Raw genomic sequence first — 16,286 nt, 5'->3', positions numbered from 1 at the left:
TGGAGTATTGTGTCCAGTTCTGGGCACCATACTTTTGGAAAGATGTGAAGGTCTTAGAGAAGGTGCAGAAGATATTTACTAGAATGATTCCATGGATGAGGGACTTCAGTTACGTGGATAAACTGGAGAAGCTGGAGTTGTTCTTGGAACAGATACGGGCGCGAGGGGATTTGATAGAGGTATTCAAAATCATGAAGGGTCTAGACAGAGTAAATAGAGAGAAACTGTTCCCATTGGCGGAAGGGTTAAGAACCAGAGGACATAGATTTATGGTGATTGGCAAAAGAACCAAAGGTGACATGAGGAAAAGCTTTTTTACACAGCGAGTGGTTAGGATCTGGAATGCACTACCCAAGGGGGTGGTGGAGGCAGATTCAATCATGACCTTCAAAAGGGAACTGGAGAAGTACTTGAAAGGAAAAAATTTGCAGAGCTATGGGGATAAGGCGGGGAGTGGGACCAGCTGGATTGCTCTTGCATAGTGCCAGCACGGACTTGATGGGCCGAATGGCCTCCTTCCGTGCTGTAACCTTTCTTTGATTCTATGATTCCATTAAGCCTGCTTGCTGCTTTGTTCAGCAAAAGCCATTGATGCAAAGGCCCTTTAAATACAGATACTCCAGCTGACAGCAGGTCATGCGGTTGCGCAATCTGTCTGCTGCACAACTTTCAGACGCCAAACCCGAAGCCACGTTAAGGGCCGTCAATTAAGTTGCGATCGCGTGGGGAATGGTAAGGATTTATTTTTCGGGTTTACCGCGTGCCGATTGACCCCCCCCCGCTGCCATCCTGCCATCTTATTAAAATCGTGCCCAATGGGTCACATAATCTGACCCTCAGCACCGCCTATAGATACATTACCAATGGCCTCAGCCCAAATTCCCTCAATTACTTGCTTTCTCAACCCTATACAACAGATCAGGTACTTTTATTCAAGAGGATGTTGACAGTATAAGTGAGGAAGTGGCACTGGGTGATTGAGAGAGCACAAGGGAGTAGGAGGAATGGGGAGTGATTTTAATTCATGCACTCAGGATCCGGCAGATTAGCATTTTTTTTCAGCTGATGCAAAGAATGACTACAGGAAAAACATGTTATTTACCATGCCTTCTATATTGTGCTTTTTTTTTTAGAAAGCTCTGGATTGGTTGGAAACATACAATGGCTACTTTCAGATTTGGACAACATATTATCAAGTCCTCTATGGTTTTCCTGCAAACGGAACTGTCTTTTGCATTAGTGAACAGGAAACCAGTGGTCCCTGGACGTATCCTTTGAAATCACAGCTTTAACCCCTTACTCTTCACAGTAACAGGTGGCTCATGACAATCATTGGTGTATCTAGACCAGGTAAGCTTTTGCCTTAAATGGCTGGATTGTACAGAGAAAACAAAACCTCATACTCAAGTCATTGGAATATTGCATGCCTTAGTGATGTGGTAGAACTTGAGAACTTATTGCCTAGCAAGATGTTCAGTTGATGGGTCAAAGCACAAATGCCCTGAAAGGAAACATGAGATGAATTTAAATTTAAATATAGTATTAAAACTTAGGTGTTCAAGGAAAAATAATAACTATTTTCTCCTCTTGACCAAACTCTCCAAATGGGATTCGCAAGGTGAGTCAATCTTTTTCAGCACAATTTGTGAAATGTCTCATTGAAAAGTTTATTCACTTTTTTTAGGTGTTCCCATTTTTTCCTCGTCTATGTTGGTGCCAATTTAGGTTCTTAACAAAACCCACAACTGTTATTTGTCTATTGTAATATCTCACTTCCTTACTTTCGTATGAACTAAGCTTTAGTTCTGATATAATTGTTGATGTTACTGATTTGTGGCCCCTGGCTCTTGTGCTGTGATAGCTTCTTTCCATTTATAGTTCATGCTGCCACTCCACAAAGCAAAACAGATCTAATCGCAATTTGCTGCAACATACTGTTCAAGCATGTGAGGTATCCACTGAAAGAAAGTCACACAGCTGACCTTAATTCGTGTCTCTGCACTTTTAACTCATTCTTTATCTGCATCTGTACTAGGTAGCAGAAACCCTCTCACTACTTGTGACTGTGTTGATGCAGTTTGATTCACAAGCTTGCTTGCTTAGCAGTAGGTAATATCCTGGCTATCCATGAGGGTCCAACAGTTGCAAGTGCATGAGCACACGAGCTGGGTGGAAGAGACCTTGAGGATGATGGACAATGCTTTCCAAAAGTTAACTATACAGTTTCTGGGTAGTGGCCAATGAGGTAGAAGAGTTAATTTGTACCGTCAAAAATGACATTATACTGGTGCAGAGCCAATGTGTGTACCTTTTGAAGAAATTGACAAACCACATCAGGGAAGTACATGTCTGAAAGGTTTTGAAACATGGAGGGCATTGTTAAAGCTGGACAAATGCTAATACATTGAGAGACTTTTGAAAGCCCATCATTATTGATAAACTGATTTCCTGTGATGTAGCTCATGGTGAGTTGGAGGATCTGCTGTTTTCTAATAACGGAAGCATTATACTATGTAACACAATTTTTGGCATTGTTAGCAGACGAAAAAATGTCCTTCCCACTCTGATTCTTTTGCGGCTGCATAGAGTGAATGACACCACTATTCCCAGCCAGAATGGAGAAGATTGGATGATTCTCCCGTCAGTCACGCCTGGAGGCCCTACTGCTGTGCGTGACTGGGATTGATTTTACGCACATAATTTGTATGTAACTATCCTCCACTCACTGCAATTTGCTGGAGAAATAGTCAATTTGTATTATGTAACTATCCTCCAGTCACTGCATTTTGCTGGCGAAATCACCCTGCTTTTATCGGGAGAAGTTGCTGTCGTCACGTTCCGCCCCGCTTCCAACTCATTGGCTGACAAAGTGGTGTCTTTCTGTTTGTTTTCAACAGCCTCTCTGTGAGGCCGCAACATTCCTTGTGGGGCTTGGAGGAGCACTTGTGCTTGGTAGCGGATCAGCCACCCATTATGCACTTCACCCGATTTACCTTTCCATTGACTTCAAGAGAAAGGAAACTCAGATGGTATCTGTAATGGGCGGCTGAAGTTGAAAGTTCCGCCCCCTGGATCATTGTTCCTTCAGCGCAGACACTTAGATTATAAAATGCCATTGTTTAGTGACTTGAATTGATGTGACATGCTGTGTTAAAGACTTAATGGCAGTAAAATTCTAAAAGTGACTGCATGCAGAATCAGTAAGTACTTGGCTGTTTTGAAGTTGTTGCTTTGTGTTTTAAGATCTTAAAATGAGCAGTAATTTGGATGTTATCACATATAGTTGCAGAATACCTTTTCTATCACTTATTTGCAAATGCCTTAAAAATATACAGTTGTCTTTAAAATTTTCTGTTGCATCTTTTTTGGAGCAAAATTCCAATGGCAATTGGCATTGGCGTCTCCAATTTGTTCGACTTCAGGGAGTGTGTTCTAACCTCCAGCCACTAGTTTAATAGCTGGATGTGAAACAATGTGTGGACCAGTGCAAACAGCCTAATAACAGCCCCACTCACTCCTTGCCTGCAGCACACCTAAGACTGATAATTTAATACTATGGTATGTGAACTGACTTGGGCAGAGATTAGAGTATTTAGTTTGGGCCAGTTCAGCATGAACTGAAGGCATTCTTCTTGTGTGAAAGTCAATTTGTGGTGTTGTATATTGTAACCATTAATATTATAGGAAAGTAGTACATGTTATTTTCAAGATTGCTTGTGCTATTTTAATGACCATAATTTTGAAACTGGTTTCAGAACCTTTGTAGAGAAACCTTACTTTGTGTTCTATTGGCTCACTTTTTTCATGTATGAAGAATATGTTTTATTGTGGAGCTCTCCAAACAAAAAATGATCCTTTCCTCTCTCATTCCTTGTGCATTTTAATGTCATCTAAGGTCTGTATTTTTATTTAATAGCTAAATGTAATATCCCTCTCCCTCCCACTCTCGCCCCTGTGACTGTTCGAAAATATCAGAGATGTGACAAATACGTAGTCAGCATTTTTTCTGAAATAATTAAATGCTGGAAATACACAGCATAATCATCAGCATCTGAAAGGTGTAAAATTTCAGTCAGAACTCCTGAAAATTCTACACCCAAAACGTTACCCCTTCTTTTCTGATGTGTATTTCCAGCATTTGCAGTTTTTTAATCTCAGTTTTTTTCTGTTAGCTTTATTGCACAAATTCAGGGCATCATTAGATGTTGACATTATCAAGCTTTGTTTAATTTTGTGATTGAGTAGGTCGAGAGGTATATTTTACATCATTATTTCACGGTGACGCGGGGCTGACTCGCACAAATCATGGTATTATAGTATAGAATGAGCGCAGAAGGAGGCCATTCAGCCTACATGCCTGCATTGGCTTTTTGGTACAGTGATCCAATTAGTTCCACTCTCCCGCTCTTTCCCCACAGCCCTGTAATTTTTTTCCCTTCATGTATTTATCCAATTCCCTTTTGAAAGTTACCATTGAATCTGCTTCCATCACCCTTTCAGGCAGTGCATTCCACATCATAACAACTCGCTGCATAAAAAAAATGTTTCCTCATCTCACCTCTGGTTCTTATGCCAGTCACCTTAAATCTGTGTCCTCCAGTTACCGACCCTTCTACAACTCGAAACAGTTTCTCGTTATTTACTTTATCAAAACCATTCATGATATTGAACAGCTCTATCAAATCTCCCCTTAACCTTCTGTGTTCCAAGGAGAACAACCCCAGCTTCTCTAGTCTCTCCACATAACTGAGGTCCCTCATCTCTGGTACCAAGCTAGTAAATCTCTTCGACACCCTCTCTGAGGCCTTGACATCCTTCCAAAAGTGTGGTGCCCAGAATTGAACACAATACTCCAGCTGAGGCCTAGCCAGTGCTTTATAAAGGTTGAGCACAGCTTCCTTTCTTTTGTACTCTATGGCCTCTATTAATAAAGCCAAGGATCCCATATGCTTTTTTAACAATCTTCTCAACTTGGACAAAGCTGCCATTTTCCTGCACTTAAGTGCAAATTCACAGTGCTGCTGGTGGCAGTTACTCACAAGCAACTGGTTCCTTGTCTGTCTGAGAGATTATTCTTTTTACGAAGCTAATATATTCATTCAATCTTGAAAACAGGAGTGTTTTCTGTAATGGTTAAAAGACGTGTTTTACTGCCAGGGAAACTTTCAGCTTTCCTACCCGTTAATGTTTTTAACTGCCCTAATGAATGTTTCTGGTTTAGTGGCTGAAGAGCTGTACTGATGAAACTGTATTTTTCAGTAATTCTAACACTGTTCTGATTTTTATTGGCTTCAATGTACAAATACAGTCATTTTCTCTTCATAATCTGAGCTTGTTTGAAAGTGCAAAACAATTGGTGGGTGTTTGAGTCCTGCATCTGGTGTATATTTAAAACGATTTGGGAAGGAACCTAAAAGGAGGAAACCAGATATTTGTTGGTGAGGAAAAGAGAGAAACAATTACAATGAGGATGCACTTGATACTTTGTTGAAAATAACTTACGGGTGAAGCTAAGGGTTGGAAAGTATAGGGGGCTTTGCACTGGTGCTTGTTTAGTTCCAACTCTGGGAGCCTGGCATCCTTGCGCCACCTCCCCACATTTAGAGCGCCAAAACCATTTTATGAGGGTCTACAATTCTCCCTGGGATAAGGAAGCCATATTTAGCAGTGTAAATACTGGGTGCCAACTCACAGAATCAGAACTAAACAAGCACCTAAATAAAAGTACTATATCTATCAATCTACCTATACATGTATATATGAGATGTGGAGATGCCGGTGATGAACTGGGGTGGACAAATGTAAGGAATCTTACAACACCAGGTTATAGTCCAACAGTTTTATTTGAAAATCACAAGCTTTCGGAGCTTTCCTCCTTCATCAGGTGTGTGAAGGTTTCCATCAAAGCACCGCATATATAGTCACAGAACAATGCCTGGTGATTACAGATAATCTTTCCAACTGCCTGTTATCAACAAGTTCCACCCCACCATCAAACTCACCATGGACTACTCCTCAGAATCGGTTTCTTTCTTGGACACACGAATCTCCCTCAAAGACGGGCACCTCAGCACCTCACTCTACCGCAAGCCCACGGACAACCTCACGATGCTCCACTTTTCCAGCTTCCACCCTAACCACGTCAAAGAGGCCATCCCCTATGGACAGGCCCTGCGAATACACAGGATCTGCTCAGACGAGGAGGAACGCGATGGACACCTACAGACGCTGAAAGACGCCCTCGTAAGAACGGGATATGACGCTCGACTCGTCGATCGACAGTTCCGACGGGCCACAGCGAAAAATCGCATAGACCTCCTCAGAAGACTAACACGGGACGCAACCAACAGAGTACCCTTCGTCGTCCAGTATGTCCCCGGAGCGGAGAAACTACGCCATGTTCTCCGCAGCCTTCAACATGTCATCGATGACGACGAACACCTCGCTAAGGCCATCCCCACGCCTCCACTACTCGCCTTCAAACAGCCACCCAACCTCAAACAGACCACCGTTCGCAGCAAATTACCCAGCTCTCAGGAGAACAGCGTCCACGACACCACACAACCCTGCCACGACAATCTCTGCAAGACATGCCAGATCATCGACACGGATACCACCATCACACGAGAGGACACCACCCACCAGGTACATGGTTCATACTCCTGTGACTCGGCCAACGTTGTCTACCTCATACGTTGCAGGAAAGGATGCCCCGGAGCATGGTACATTGGCGAGACCATGCAGACACTGCGACAACGGATGAACGGACACCGCACAACAATTGCCAGACAGGAGGGTTTCCTCCCAGTCGGGGAACACTTCAGCAGTCAAGGACACTCAGCCTCCGATCTTCAGGTAAGCGTTCTCCAAGGCGGCCTTCGAGACACATGACAACGCAAAATCGTCGAGCAGAAATTGATAGCCAAGTTCCGCACCCATGAGGACGGCCTCAACCGGGATCTTGGGTTCATGTCACGCTACATGTAACCCCACCAGGGGGGGGAAAAATAAGTTATCTGTTTTTAATACAACTGGCCATTCTTTGTCTCTCTCTCTCTGTCTGTGTAATCTGACCGCTTGCGTATTCAGTGGTCTTAGGTGTAATGTTCCCCTGTCTGAACACCACCCATGCAGAGGTGTGATAACAGGCAGTTGGAAAGATTATCTGTAATCACCAGGCATTGTTCTGTGACTATATATGCGGTGCTTTGATGGAAACCTTCACACACCTGACGAAGGAGGAAAGCTCCGAAAGCTTGTGATTTTCAAATAAAACTGTTGGACGATAACCTAGTGTTGTAAGATTCCTTACATGTATATATGTGTGTGCGCTTGCATCAAAGATTTTGTGCTCCGTATTTATAATGTTGAATAGGTGAATTTACTGCTCTCTGTTGTCTCTCTCTGAAGATTTGTAAGTTATTATTTGGTCTATTTTTCCATTAAGTCCCATCAAATAATTTGTTTGTACTGTTCATTTATTTATTATTTGAATAAATAGCTAAGTTGCAAAACCTTCATGTGGCTGGTTGACTCCACACAAGCTGCCGACTGTAGCACGCTGTTTGGGACTTTCCCCAGTGATTGCATTAATGTGCGATGTTAGAAAGTATATCTCTTTTTTAAAAAAAAGGTCACACGAGGCCCAAGGTCCCAAGCTCAACAGTCAAGGCAGAATGCAAAAATGCAAGCTGGCAATCCTGAAATCACATTCTTGCTTCTTCTTTGCTGCCACCACCTGCATCTGCTCACTTAGGCTGTGTGTCTCACCCAATGTGCTCCCCTCTAGCTTACTTCCTAAATCCTTTGATGCATGTATCTTTATAAAGATTGCAACTCTAAGAACTAATCTAAGCCTTTGTTGATAACTTTCAATATAGTGTTTCTCTATCTTTTAGTATTATCAACATATCTCTTCCAAGACTTTCAAATAGCCTCTTGGCTTCTTTGTGATTTGAAACTGTCCTTTCTCATGAGATTTTCCAACTGCCTTGATTCAAGTAGAATTATCCCTTTTATATCCTGGAAGAGAGTGAGTGGGACATCCTGGATTTTGAATATCTGAATTCTTAAATAAAATTCAAACTGAAAAAATTATAAAGTTTGTATATATTTGAAAATTGTTTGTTCGATTCCCTCACAAGCCTGCTACCAGGGAGACTACAATAATAAACCTCGCAACATTGTATCGGGACAGGCCTGGGACAAAACTCTGGCATCTGGCTGGATTCATGCATATACATGTCAACACATCCATGATGGGCTGCGTGCTGTGTAACAAAAAATATAGTAGATGTGATGACATACACATGCATCATACAGCTACTTTAGATAGGAAGATTTTTTGGACCAGAATTTGTGTAAGGATGTTAATAAAAGAACAGTTGCAGGGGAAAGATGATGGTTCAAAGTGTGCCTTGCTTACTAGTGGGCATTTATGGTAAACACTGAAAGTACTTCAACACAGTGAATAGGAACTAATTTAATTGCGCTACATGATAAACACATTAGTAGAAGGTAATGGTGGGTTCTCCTACCTTGTCAGAAATGGGGATGTTCGCTGATGATTGCAGGGTGTTCAGTTCCATTCGCAACCCCTCAGATAATGAAGCAGTCCGAGCCCGCATGCAGCAAGACCCGGACAACATTCAGGCTTGGGCTGATATGTGGCAGGCAATGACCATCTCCAACAAGAGAGAGTCGAACCACCTCCCCTTGACATTCAATGGCATTACCATCGCCGAATCCCTCACCATCAACATCCTGAGGGTCACCATTGACCAGAAACTTAACTGGACCAGCCGCATAAATACTGTGGCAACAAGAGCAGGTCAGAGGCTAGGTATTCTGCAGCGAGTGACTCACCTTCTGACTCTCCAAAGCCTTTCCACCATCTACAAGGCACAAGTCAGGAGTGTGATGGAATACTTTCCACTTGCCTGGATGAGTGCAGCTCCAACAACACTCAAGAAGCTCAACACCATCCAGGACAAAGCAGCCCGCTTGATTGGCACCCCATCCGCTACCCTAAACATTCACCCCCTTCACCACCAGCGCACCGTAGCTGCTGTTTGTACCATCTACAGGATGCACTGCAGCAACTTGCCAAGGCTGCTTCAACAGCATCTCCCAAACCCATGACCACCGAGAAGGACAAGGGCAGTGAGCACATAGGAACAACACCACCTGCACGTTCCCCTCCAAGTCACGCACCATCCCAACTTGGAAATATATCGCAGTTCCTTCATCTTCGCTGGGTAAAAATCTTGGAACTTCCTACCTAACAGCACTGTGGGAGAACCTTCACTACGCGGACTGCAGCGGTTCAAGAAGGCGGCTCACCACCACCTTCTCAAGGGCAATTAGGGATGGGCAATAAATGCTGGCCTTGCCAGCGACACCCATGAACAAATAAAAAAAAGATGAGGTGACTAGGCCTTCTCTTGTTGGAGATGGTCATTGCCTGGTCCTTCCCTGATGCAAATGTTTCCTGTCATTTGTCAGCCTGGATGTTGTCCTGCTGCAGGCTGGCGTTAGCCACTTCATTATCATCAGCAAGCAACTGCACTTCTGACCTTACAACGAAAGGAAGGTCATTGATGAAGCAGCTGAAGATGGTTGCATCAAGGACGCTGCTTTAAGGAACTTCGACAGTAATGTCATAGTCCTGTGATTATCATCCTCGTCCTTTGTGTCACATGTAACTACAGGTACTCGAGCTGCTTGGTGCTACACTTGGTTAAATGCTGCTTTGATGTTGAGGGTTACTACCTCTCCTCTCTCCTCCATGCCTGGATCTAAGCTTTGATGATGGTCTGTGCCAAATAGTTCTGGTGGAATGCAAACTGAGCAATGGCAAGCAGGTTATTGGTGAATATGTTTCGTTTGATGGCAATATTGAATACTCCGTCCATCACATCGCTGATGATTGGGAGGAGGTTGCCAGGGCAGTGATTGGTCAGATTCGCTTTATCTGGATTTTTGTGGATAGGATATACCTGGGCAATTTTCCACATTGTTGGATATCACAAATGCACTGAAATGCCTCGGCTGGGGGTGGCTAGTTCTGTTGCACAGTTCCTAAGCACTCAGCTAGTTTGTTGTCGGAGTCCATTGCCTTCGTTGTTTGCACTGTACTCAGCCACTTCTTAACATCAAGTAGAGTGAACTGAATTGGTTGGATCTATGATGGTTGAGACCTCAGGAATGGGTCAAGTGGGATTGTCCACTTGGCATTTTGACTGAAGATGCTTGCAAGCAAATTGCCTTGTCTCTTGTACTCATGTTGGGCTCCGCCATGGTTGAGAATAAAGTTTCTGGTACAATAAAAAATATAATATTACTGATTTCCCTTCCACCAATGGTGACCTCTTATGTCGGGAGCTTACCCACATTATAGGAATGAGGTTAACGCCAGGAATACACTTGGAGTCAGTACAAAGGTTGAGCAATGATTTTTCAACACTGCTGGACTTCTGATCAAGCATATATATGGAAAATCGATGTTAAAATGTTTACATTAACTTTTTTCCTCACTTTCTGCCTCAACTTGTCTCATCCATTTTTGAAATTTGCTCAAGGGTCTCAATACTTTAATGTAAGCTCTACCAGTAAAAACATCTCTACAAACATCTCCTTTCCACTACGGTACAAAATCCAAAAGGTGGAATGCATGTGCATTCTTCATTTATTTTCCTTTTTTTTTAATGTGTGCGCAACACTGATATCACTCACTTAAATAATTAAATGAGTCATAACTGAGGACACATTGAGGCTCAGCATGATGGAGCTTCAATGCATTGTCTAACAGACTGGTAGGAGATGGGTTTGTGCTGCTTGCTGATTGTCATTCTTACAGGAAAAATTAATATGCCTTCGGCAACTCGTCTGTAATTACAGTTCCCCAAAACTCCTGACTTTACGAATTTTAATGACAAAGTAGACATGGACAAAAACTGGTTGAATGAAGGTAGAAAGCAATAACGTATTGTCATAAAAAGCTTATGATCATGCAAATCAAAATATGTGAGTGATATGATATTATGAGTTCTGTATGGACCTCCAGCTTGCTCAGGTCCCATATTATCGAAATGCTTTCTTCCAAACAGCTCCACAGTTGCTTTCGCATAAGAAGTCAATGGTTTATAGTATGGGGGACCATCACCTATTGAACTGCATTCTCAAGTATGTACCAATTTTGTCTTTAATGAAAATAGCAGTAGCTTTGAGACCTAGTGATTTCACCCACTGAAATTGCTTCCTGCAGTTCATTCTTTTTCCCATCATGGCATATATAATGTAATTTGCGTAACTTCTATTCTTCTAATATTTCAATTGCTAATTTCTTATCATGATAACTCTCTTTCCCTTCAAAAATACAACTTTCCGTCATGCCTATATATTCCTGTGCTGCTACTTTGGAGTAATATTCCTATTTTACGTCTGTGATTTTCCTTAATTTTCTTCACTTCCACTAGCATCCTTCCTGTCACTGCAACAGCTAACACCGTGTGCATAATATAATCCTTTCGCTGCATGTCTGAGGGAAGTCTTCCACCACCAAAAGGTCTTTGCAACATTCCATTACTCAGTAGTCCACGAAGGCTTGCAGCATTTAGTCATTCAACTGAGCATTTTTCCCTTGTTTATCAGACATCTCAACAACTGTGCTCTCCACAGCTGGATGAACAAACTTCAAAATTTATGGTGGTTAAGTGGATTGATAGCTACTTCAGAAGTAATAAAGGGCCATTATTATAAGTGTGTCATGATTGCCTACTATTTTGTCGTTACAACTAACAAAATCACCTTCTCAACAGTTGCATTTTGAAATTGTGTGTATTTCGACAATTTTGTTGGCAGTGCATTCCTTTGGACCAAATTCTGTTTGTCGCTACCAATATGTAGTGGTTAAATGGCTTCACTTTTTTCATGTAAAACTAGTCAGCCTCCCATGGCTTTACTCATGGGGACTTAAAACCAATTGTATTCTTCAGGTGAAGTGGGGTTAGAGAGTGGGACCGGGGCATGCAGACATAATTCAGTTGCCATTTTAATGTCATACATTTTTATACAATTTTATTATTACTTCTACTGAAAGAGAAAAATGTATAGGAATTTGGGAAGCAGAGAAGTTAAGTTGGCTGGGGTTTAGAAGTTTCTCTGTAGCACAGGCTGAGGAGCTGGGAAATGCAAAACTGAGGTGCTACTCTGCCACCACCGGTGAGAAGGTGCAATTTAATCTTGACATGTTTACATAGGCAGTTTCCATTATAAATATGGACATATGAATTTATCATGGAAAAGGTTGTCAGCATGGGTGTGCAGACGTAAGTGTTTTAATGTATTAATATTACAACCGGTTTACAATGGTTGAAATGGCAGGGGTTTCTCAATTTAAAGTTTTTTTTTAAACTATTAGAGATTTTTTCCCTCTGAACCATGTGCCTTTATGGCTGAAAGATTGGAGCAGGCACCTTCCTCCCATCCACTGGCAGTGTAGCTACGAGTCAATCACCGGGGGTTTGCAGTGGAAACGTCCATCTGATTTTTTTGCTCTATGTGGCAGTTCCCCAATAACACACCTGTGATCAGCAACCTGTTTAAACTTTTGAGCCTGTAAGCCTCCATTCTGATGTTAAACATGGTGTACTGTGCTGCCATATGAGTTCAGAGTTTAACTTTTTTTATTCAGCTGCTATATTTATCTTCGACTGCTTCACTTCCCTTTAAATTGTGCTTTATTTATTTTAATGACTTCCATGAAAGTGGACAGCGATAAACCACAAAGCAGTATTTGCTCATGTTTGTAACATCAAAAAAGACGTCATGCAGATGGAGAATATAACTATGAGCTCAACCTACAGAATAGGACGACAAAGCCACAAGCTTTAGAGTTCAATGTTAAATCAGTCCAGCAAATGCTGATTTACTAAATTTGCATAGCAGGTCTTTATTTTAACCTGAATAGTTCCATGTACCTGATGAAGCCTCTTTGTACTTTTAGATGTCGATGTGTTTTCCATCACTCGAAATGACTGACTTGAAAAAACTGTTTCGATTCATAAATGTAACAGATTCGGATGTGATGCCAAATGGTAATCAATGTCTCATTTATTAATAGTTAAATCAAACATCGCACCAGACAAGTGCCAGGCAATGACCATCTCCAACAAGAGTGTGTCTAACTACTTCCCCTTGACATGCAGCGGCATTACCATCGCCGAATCCCCGACCGTCAACATCCTGGACCAGCCACATAAATACTGTGGCAACAAGAGCAGGTCAGAGGCTGGGTATTCTGCGGCAAGTGACTCACCTCCTGACTCCCCAAAGCCTTTCCACCATCTACAAGGCACAAGTCAGGAGTGTGATGGAATACTCTCCACTTGCCTGGATGAGTGCAGCTCCGACAACACTCAAGAACCTCGACACCATCCAGGACAAAGCAGTCCACTTGATTGGCACCCTGTCCACCACCCTAAACATTCACTCCCTCCACCACTGGCGCACCGTGGCTGCAGTGTGTACCATCTACAGGATGCACTGCAGCAACTTGCCAAGGCTTCTTCGACAGCACCTCCCAAACCCGCAACCTCTACCACCTAGAAGGACAAGGGCAGCAGGCACATGGGAACAACACCACCTGCACGTTCCCCTCCAAGTCACACACCATCCTGAATTGGAAATATATCGCCGTTCCTTTATCGTCGCTGAGTCAAAATCCTGGAACTCCCTACCTAACAGCACTGTGGGAGAATCTTCACCACACGGACTGCAGCGGTTCAAGAAGGCGGCTCATCACCACCTTCTCAAGGGCAATTAGGGACGGGCAATAAATGCTGGCCTTGCCAGCAACGCCCACATCCCATGAATGAATGAAAAAAAGCTTATCTCAAAGAGTGCAGTTGATCACTTGCGCTCTCCTACCAGCACATTGCACTGAATCTAGCAGAGGGCAGACGCATTACACTGGCCTGAACAAGGATGACTCCTTTAAGAATCCTGCAGCAGCAGGGATTTTCCACACTTTTCTTACCCCCTCCAACCCCCAGCAGGCTTCCCATTGTAGATGGAAACGCTCTGCAAGTAGCCTGATAAATAATATATACGTTTACTGGGTCATTGGCATGACTGTCGATTGGGTGGATTTCTAGTCCACCGTACTTAGAGCGATGTAGCTGCCGAAGAGAAAAATCTAGGCCATAATACACAGGTCCATTCTCCACAACAGAACTCGCCAGTCTTAGCTGTGCCAAGCTGAGGTAGGCACTTCGTCGCAGTGAGGAAGGGAAAATTAGTTGCAGAACTGCACAAGTTTGATGTCACACACTTAATTGCGGTGCTCCCAGTATCATTAATAGAGTGCTGGTAGTAGGATTGCTTTCCCCCCTTCCCTGCGAGGAAACAGTGCATGATGGGTGGAATTTTTTTTAAAATGGGAAGGGTTAAATTTAAAGTTTAGTTGAATTATTACTGAGTTTTGAGTTTTTCTATTATAAATGCTTAGTTGCTGTCAACAAACTGCCGCTGATGAGTTTACTCATCTCGTCATGTTCTTCTGGTGGTTATCAATGAGTACACTGACTTGGCAGAGCACCTTCTTGCTTTTACATATAAAAATGCTTGGGTCTAAGGTGCAGCCACATCACTCTTAACATCCCTGGTATTTGATGAGCTGAAATACGATCCTTTAAGCCTGTTTTGTTCAATCAAATGGCTGATTTTTTTTTTTATTCCTGCCTCCAAAATGGTCAGTGAGGTAGAAAGGATAAAATAAGTAAATAGTTTAAAATTACAAAATAAATACATTAGAATAAGTATCATATATTACATATTAGAGGAAAAAATAAAAGGGAAGTTAAAATTTTAAATATGTGTGTATGAGGAAGAAAACAGAAGCCCAAGCACGCAGATAACAATATTTAGATTCTGTTTTAGCTGTTTATTAGTGTCATTCAGAGCTAATATTACAGCAACAGTGCTGGATCTCATATTTGTGCAGCTTTACTAAAGTGCAGCATCAGTGTTTATTTTAGCATCATGTTTCAGTGTAATCTGAAACTTAAAATTTGGTTGGTTGAGGTAGAGAATTGTTTCCTAATTTTCTGCATTGTGAAGATTAAAACACTGTGGTCCTGGAACTACAATTCATTCTGTAGAAACAAGCTGCTCCACCTTCGATTTTCTCAGCTACAGCAAGGAGCTAATTCTGTGCTGAGGACATTTGTTTTGCAGTTCATACAATTTATTTCCTCTGATGTTAACCAAAAAAAAATCTAATTTTAAAACATTCTTTTCAAAGAATATATCTTAAATTGTCAGTTTAACAGGCAAGGACGCTTCATGACCTTGCAATCTTCAGCAGCGCCTGTTGTCTCAAGGCTGCTCCTCCCTTGAATCTGTGGATAATTCTTACCCTAAAACAAGTGTTAGATGTGGCTCAGTGGCAGCACTCTTTCCTTTGAGTCAAAAGGTTGCAGGTTCAAGTCCCACTCCAGAGACTTGAGCATAAAATCTAGGCTAACACTCCAGTGCAGTACTGAGGGTGTGCTTCACTTTTGGAGATGCTGCCCTTTGGGTGAGACATTAAACCGAGATCTCGTCTGCGCTCTGAGGTGGATGTAAAAGATCCCATGGCGCTATTTCGAAGAAGAGCAGGGGAGTTCTGTCCGGTGTCCTGGCCAATATTTATCCATCAACCAGCACCATTAAAAAGAAACAGATTATCTGGTCATTATCACATTGCTGATTGTGGGACCTTGCTGTGCACAAATTGGCTGCCATGTTTTGTACAGTAGAACAGTAACTACGCATCAAAAGTAATTCATTGGCTTTAAAGTGCTTTGGGACGCCCTGAGGACATGAAAGACGTTATATAAATGCAAGTCTTTCCTTTCAAGGCTGCTCCTCTCTTTGAATCTGTGGATAATTCTTGTCCTACAACAGGCCTGTCTCCAGTTTGTGGCTCAGTCTATCTCACTCTTCTAAGAAAAGAAAGATATGTGGGGGAAAAAAGGAAAAGATGCACACAAGCATCTTTTTCTCCTTCACCTAATCAGTTATTAGGTTTTATTAATCAAAAATAGTAAAATCATCTTTATAGGACAAAAGTAAATTAATTGCATTTGTTCATCTTGATTTTGTACAGCCATGAAACAACACTTTTAATATGTTATTTTAGATGAATTTTGTTTTACTGTGCTGCTGTACGGACACAGTTATTAGTCATCCGTATCTCAGATCACAGATAAGTGAGTTGTGAAGCTCTAATGTTTGGATTGTTC

At 42.1% G+C, this 16,286-nt stretch overlaps 1 protein-coding gene across 4 annotated transcripts in view; it reads left to right on the top strand.

Annotated features, from left to right (window-relative positions):
* The window catches only part of fhit (fragile histidine triad diadenosine triphosphatase), an 838,012-nt gene that overhangs the window by 268,082 nt on the left and 553,644 nt on the right, over positions 1 to 16,286 (top strand). For all 4 annotated transcript variants that reach the window (XM_067998830.1, XM_067998828.1, XM_067998827.1 and 1 more), the window contains exon 3: positions 1,134 to 1,267. In XM_067998830.1, the coding sequence (XP_067854931.1) occupies positions 1,162 to 1,267 (106 nt within the window). In that variant the 5' untranslated portion in view covers positions 1,134 to 1,161. The remainder of the gene's footprint in view (positions 1 to 1,133; positions 1,268 to 16,286) is intronic.

Source organism: Heptranchias perlo, chromosome 17, assembly GCF_035084215.1.
Source record: "Heptranchias perlo isolate sHepPer1 chromosome 17, sHepPer1.hap1, whole genome shotgun sequence".
In the NCBI taxonomy this organism is placed as follows: Eukaryota; Metazoa; Chordata; class Chondrichthyes; order Hexanchiformes; family Hexanchidae; genus Heptranchias; species Heptranchias perlo.
The sequence above is the reverse complement of the archived record's forward strand: the minus strand, read 5'-3'. Positions and strand labels throughout refer to the sequence as shown.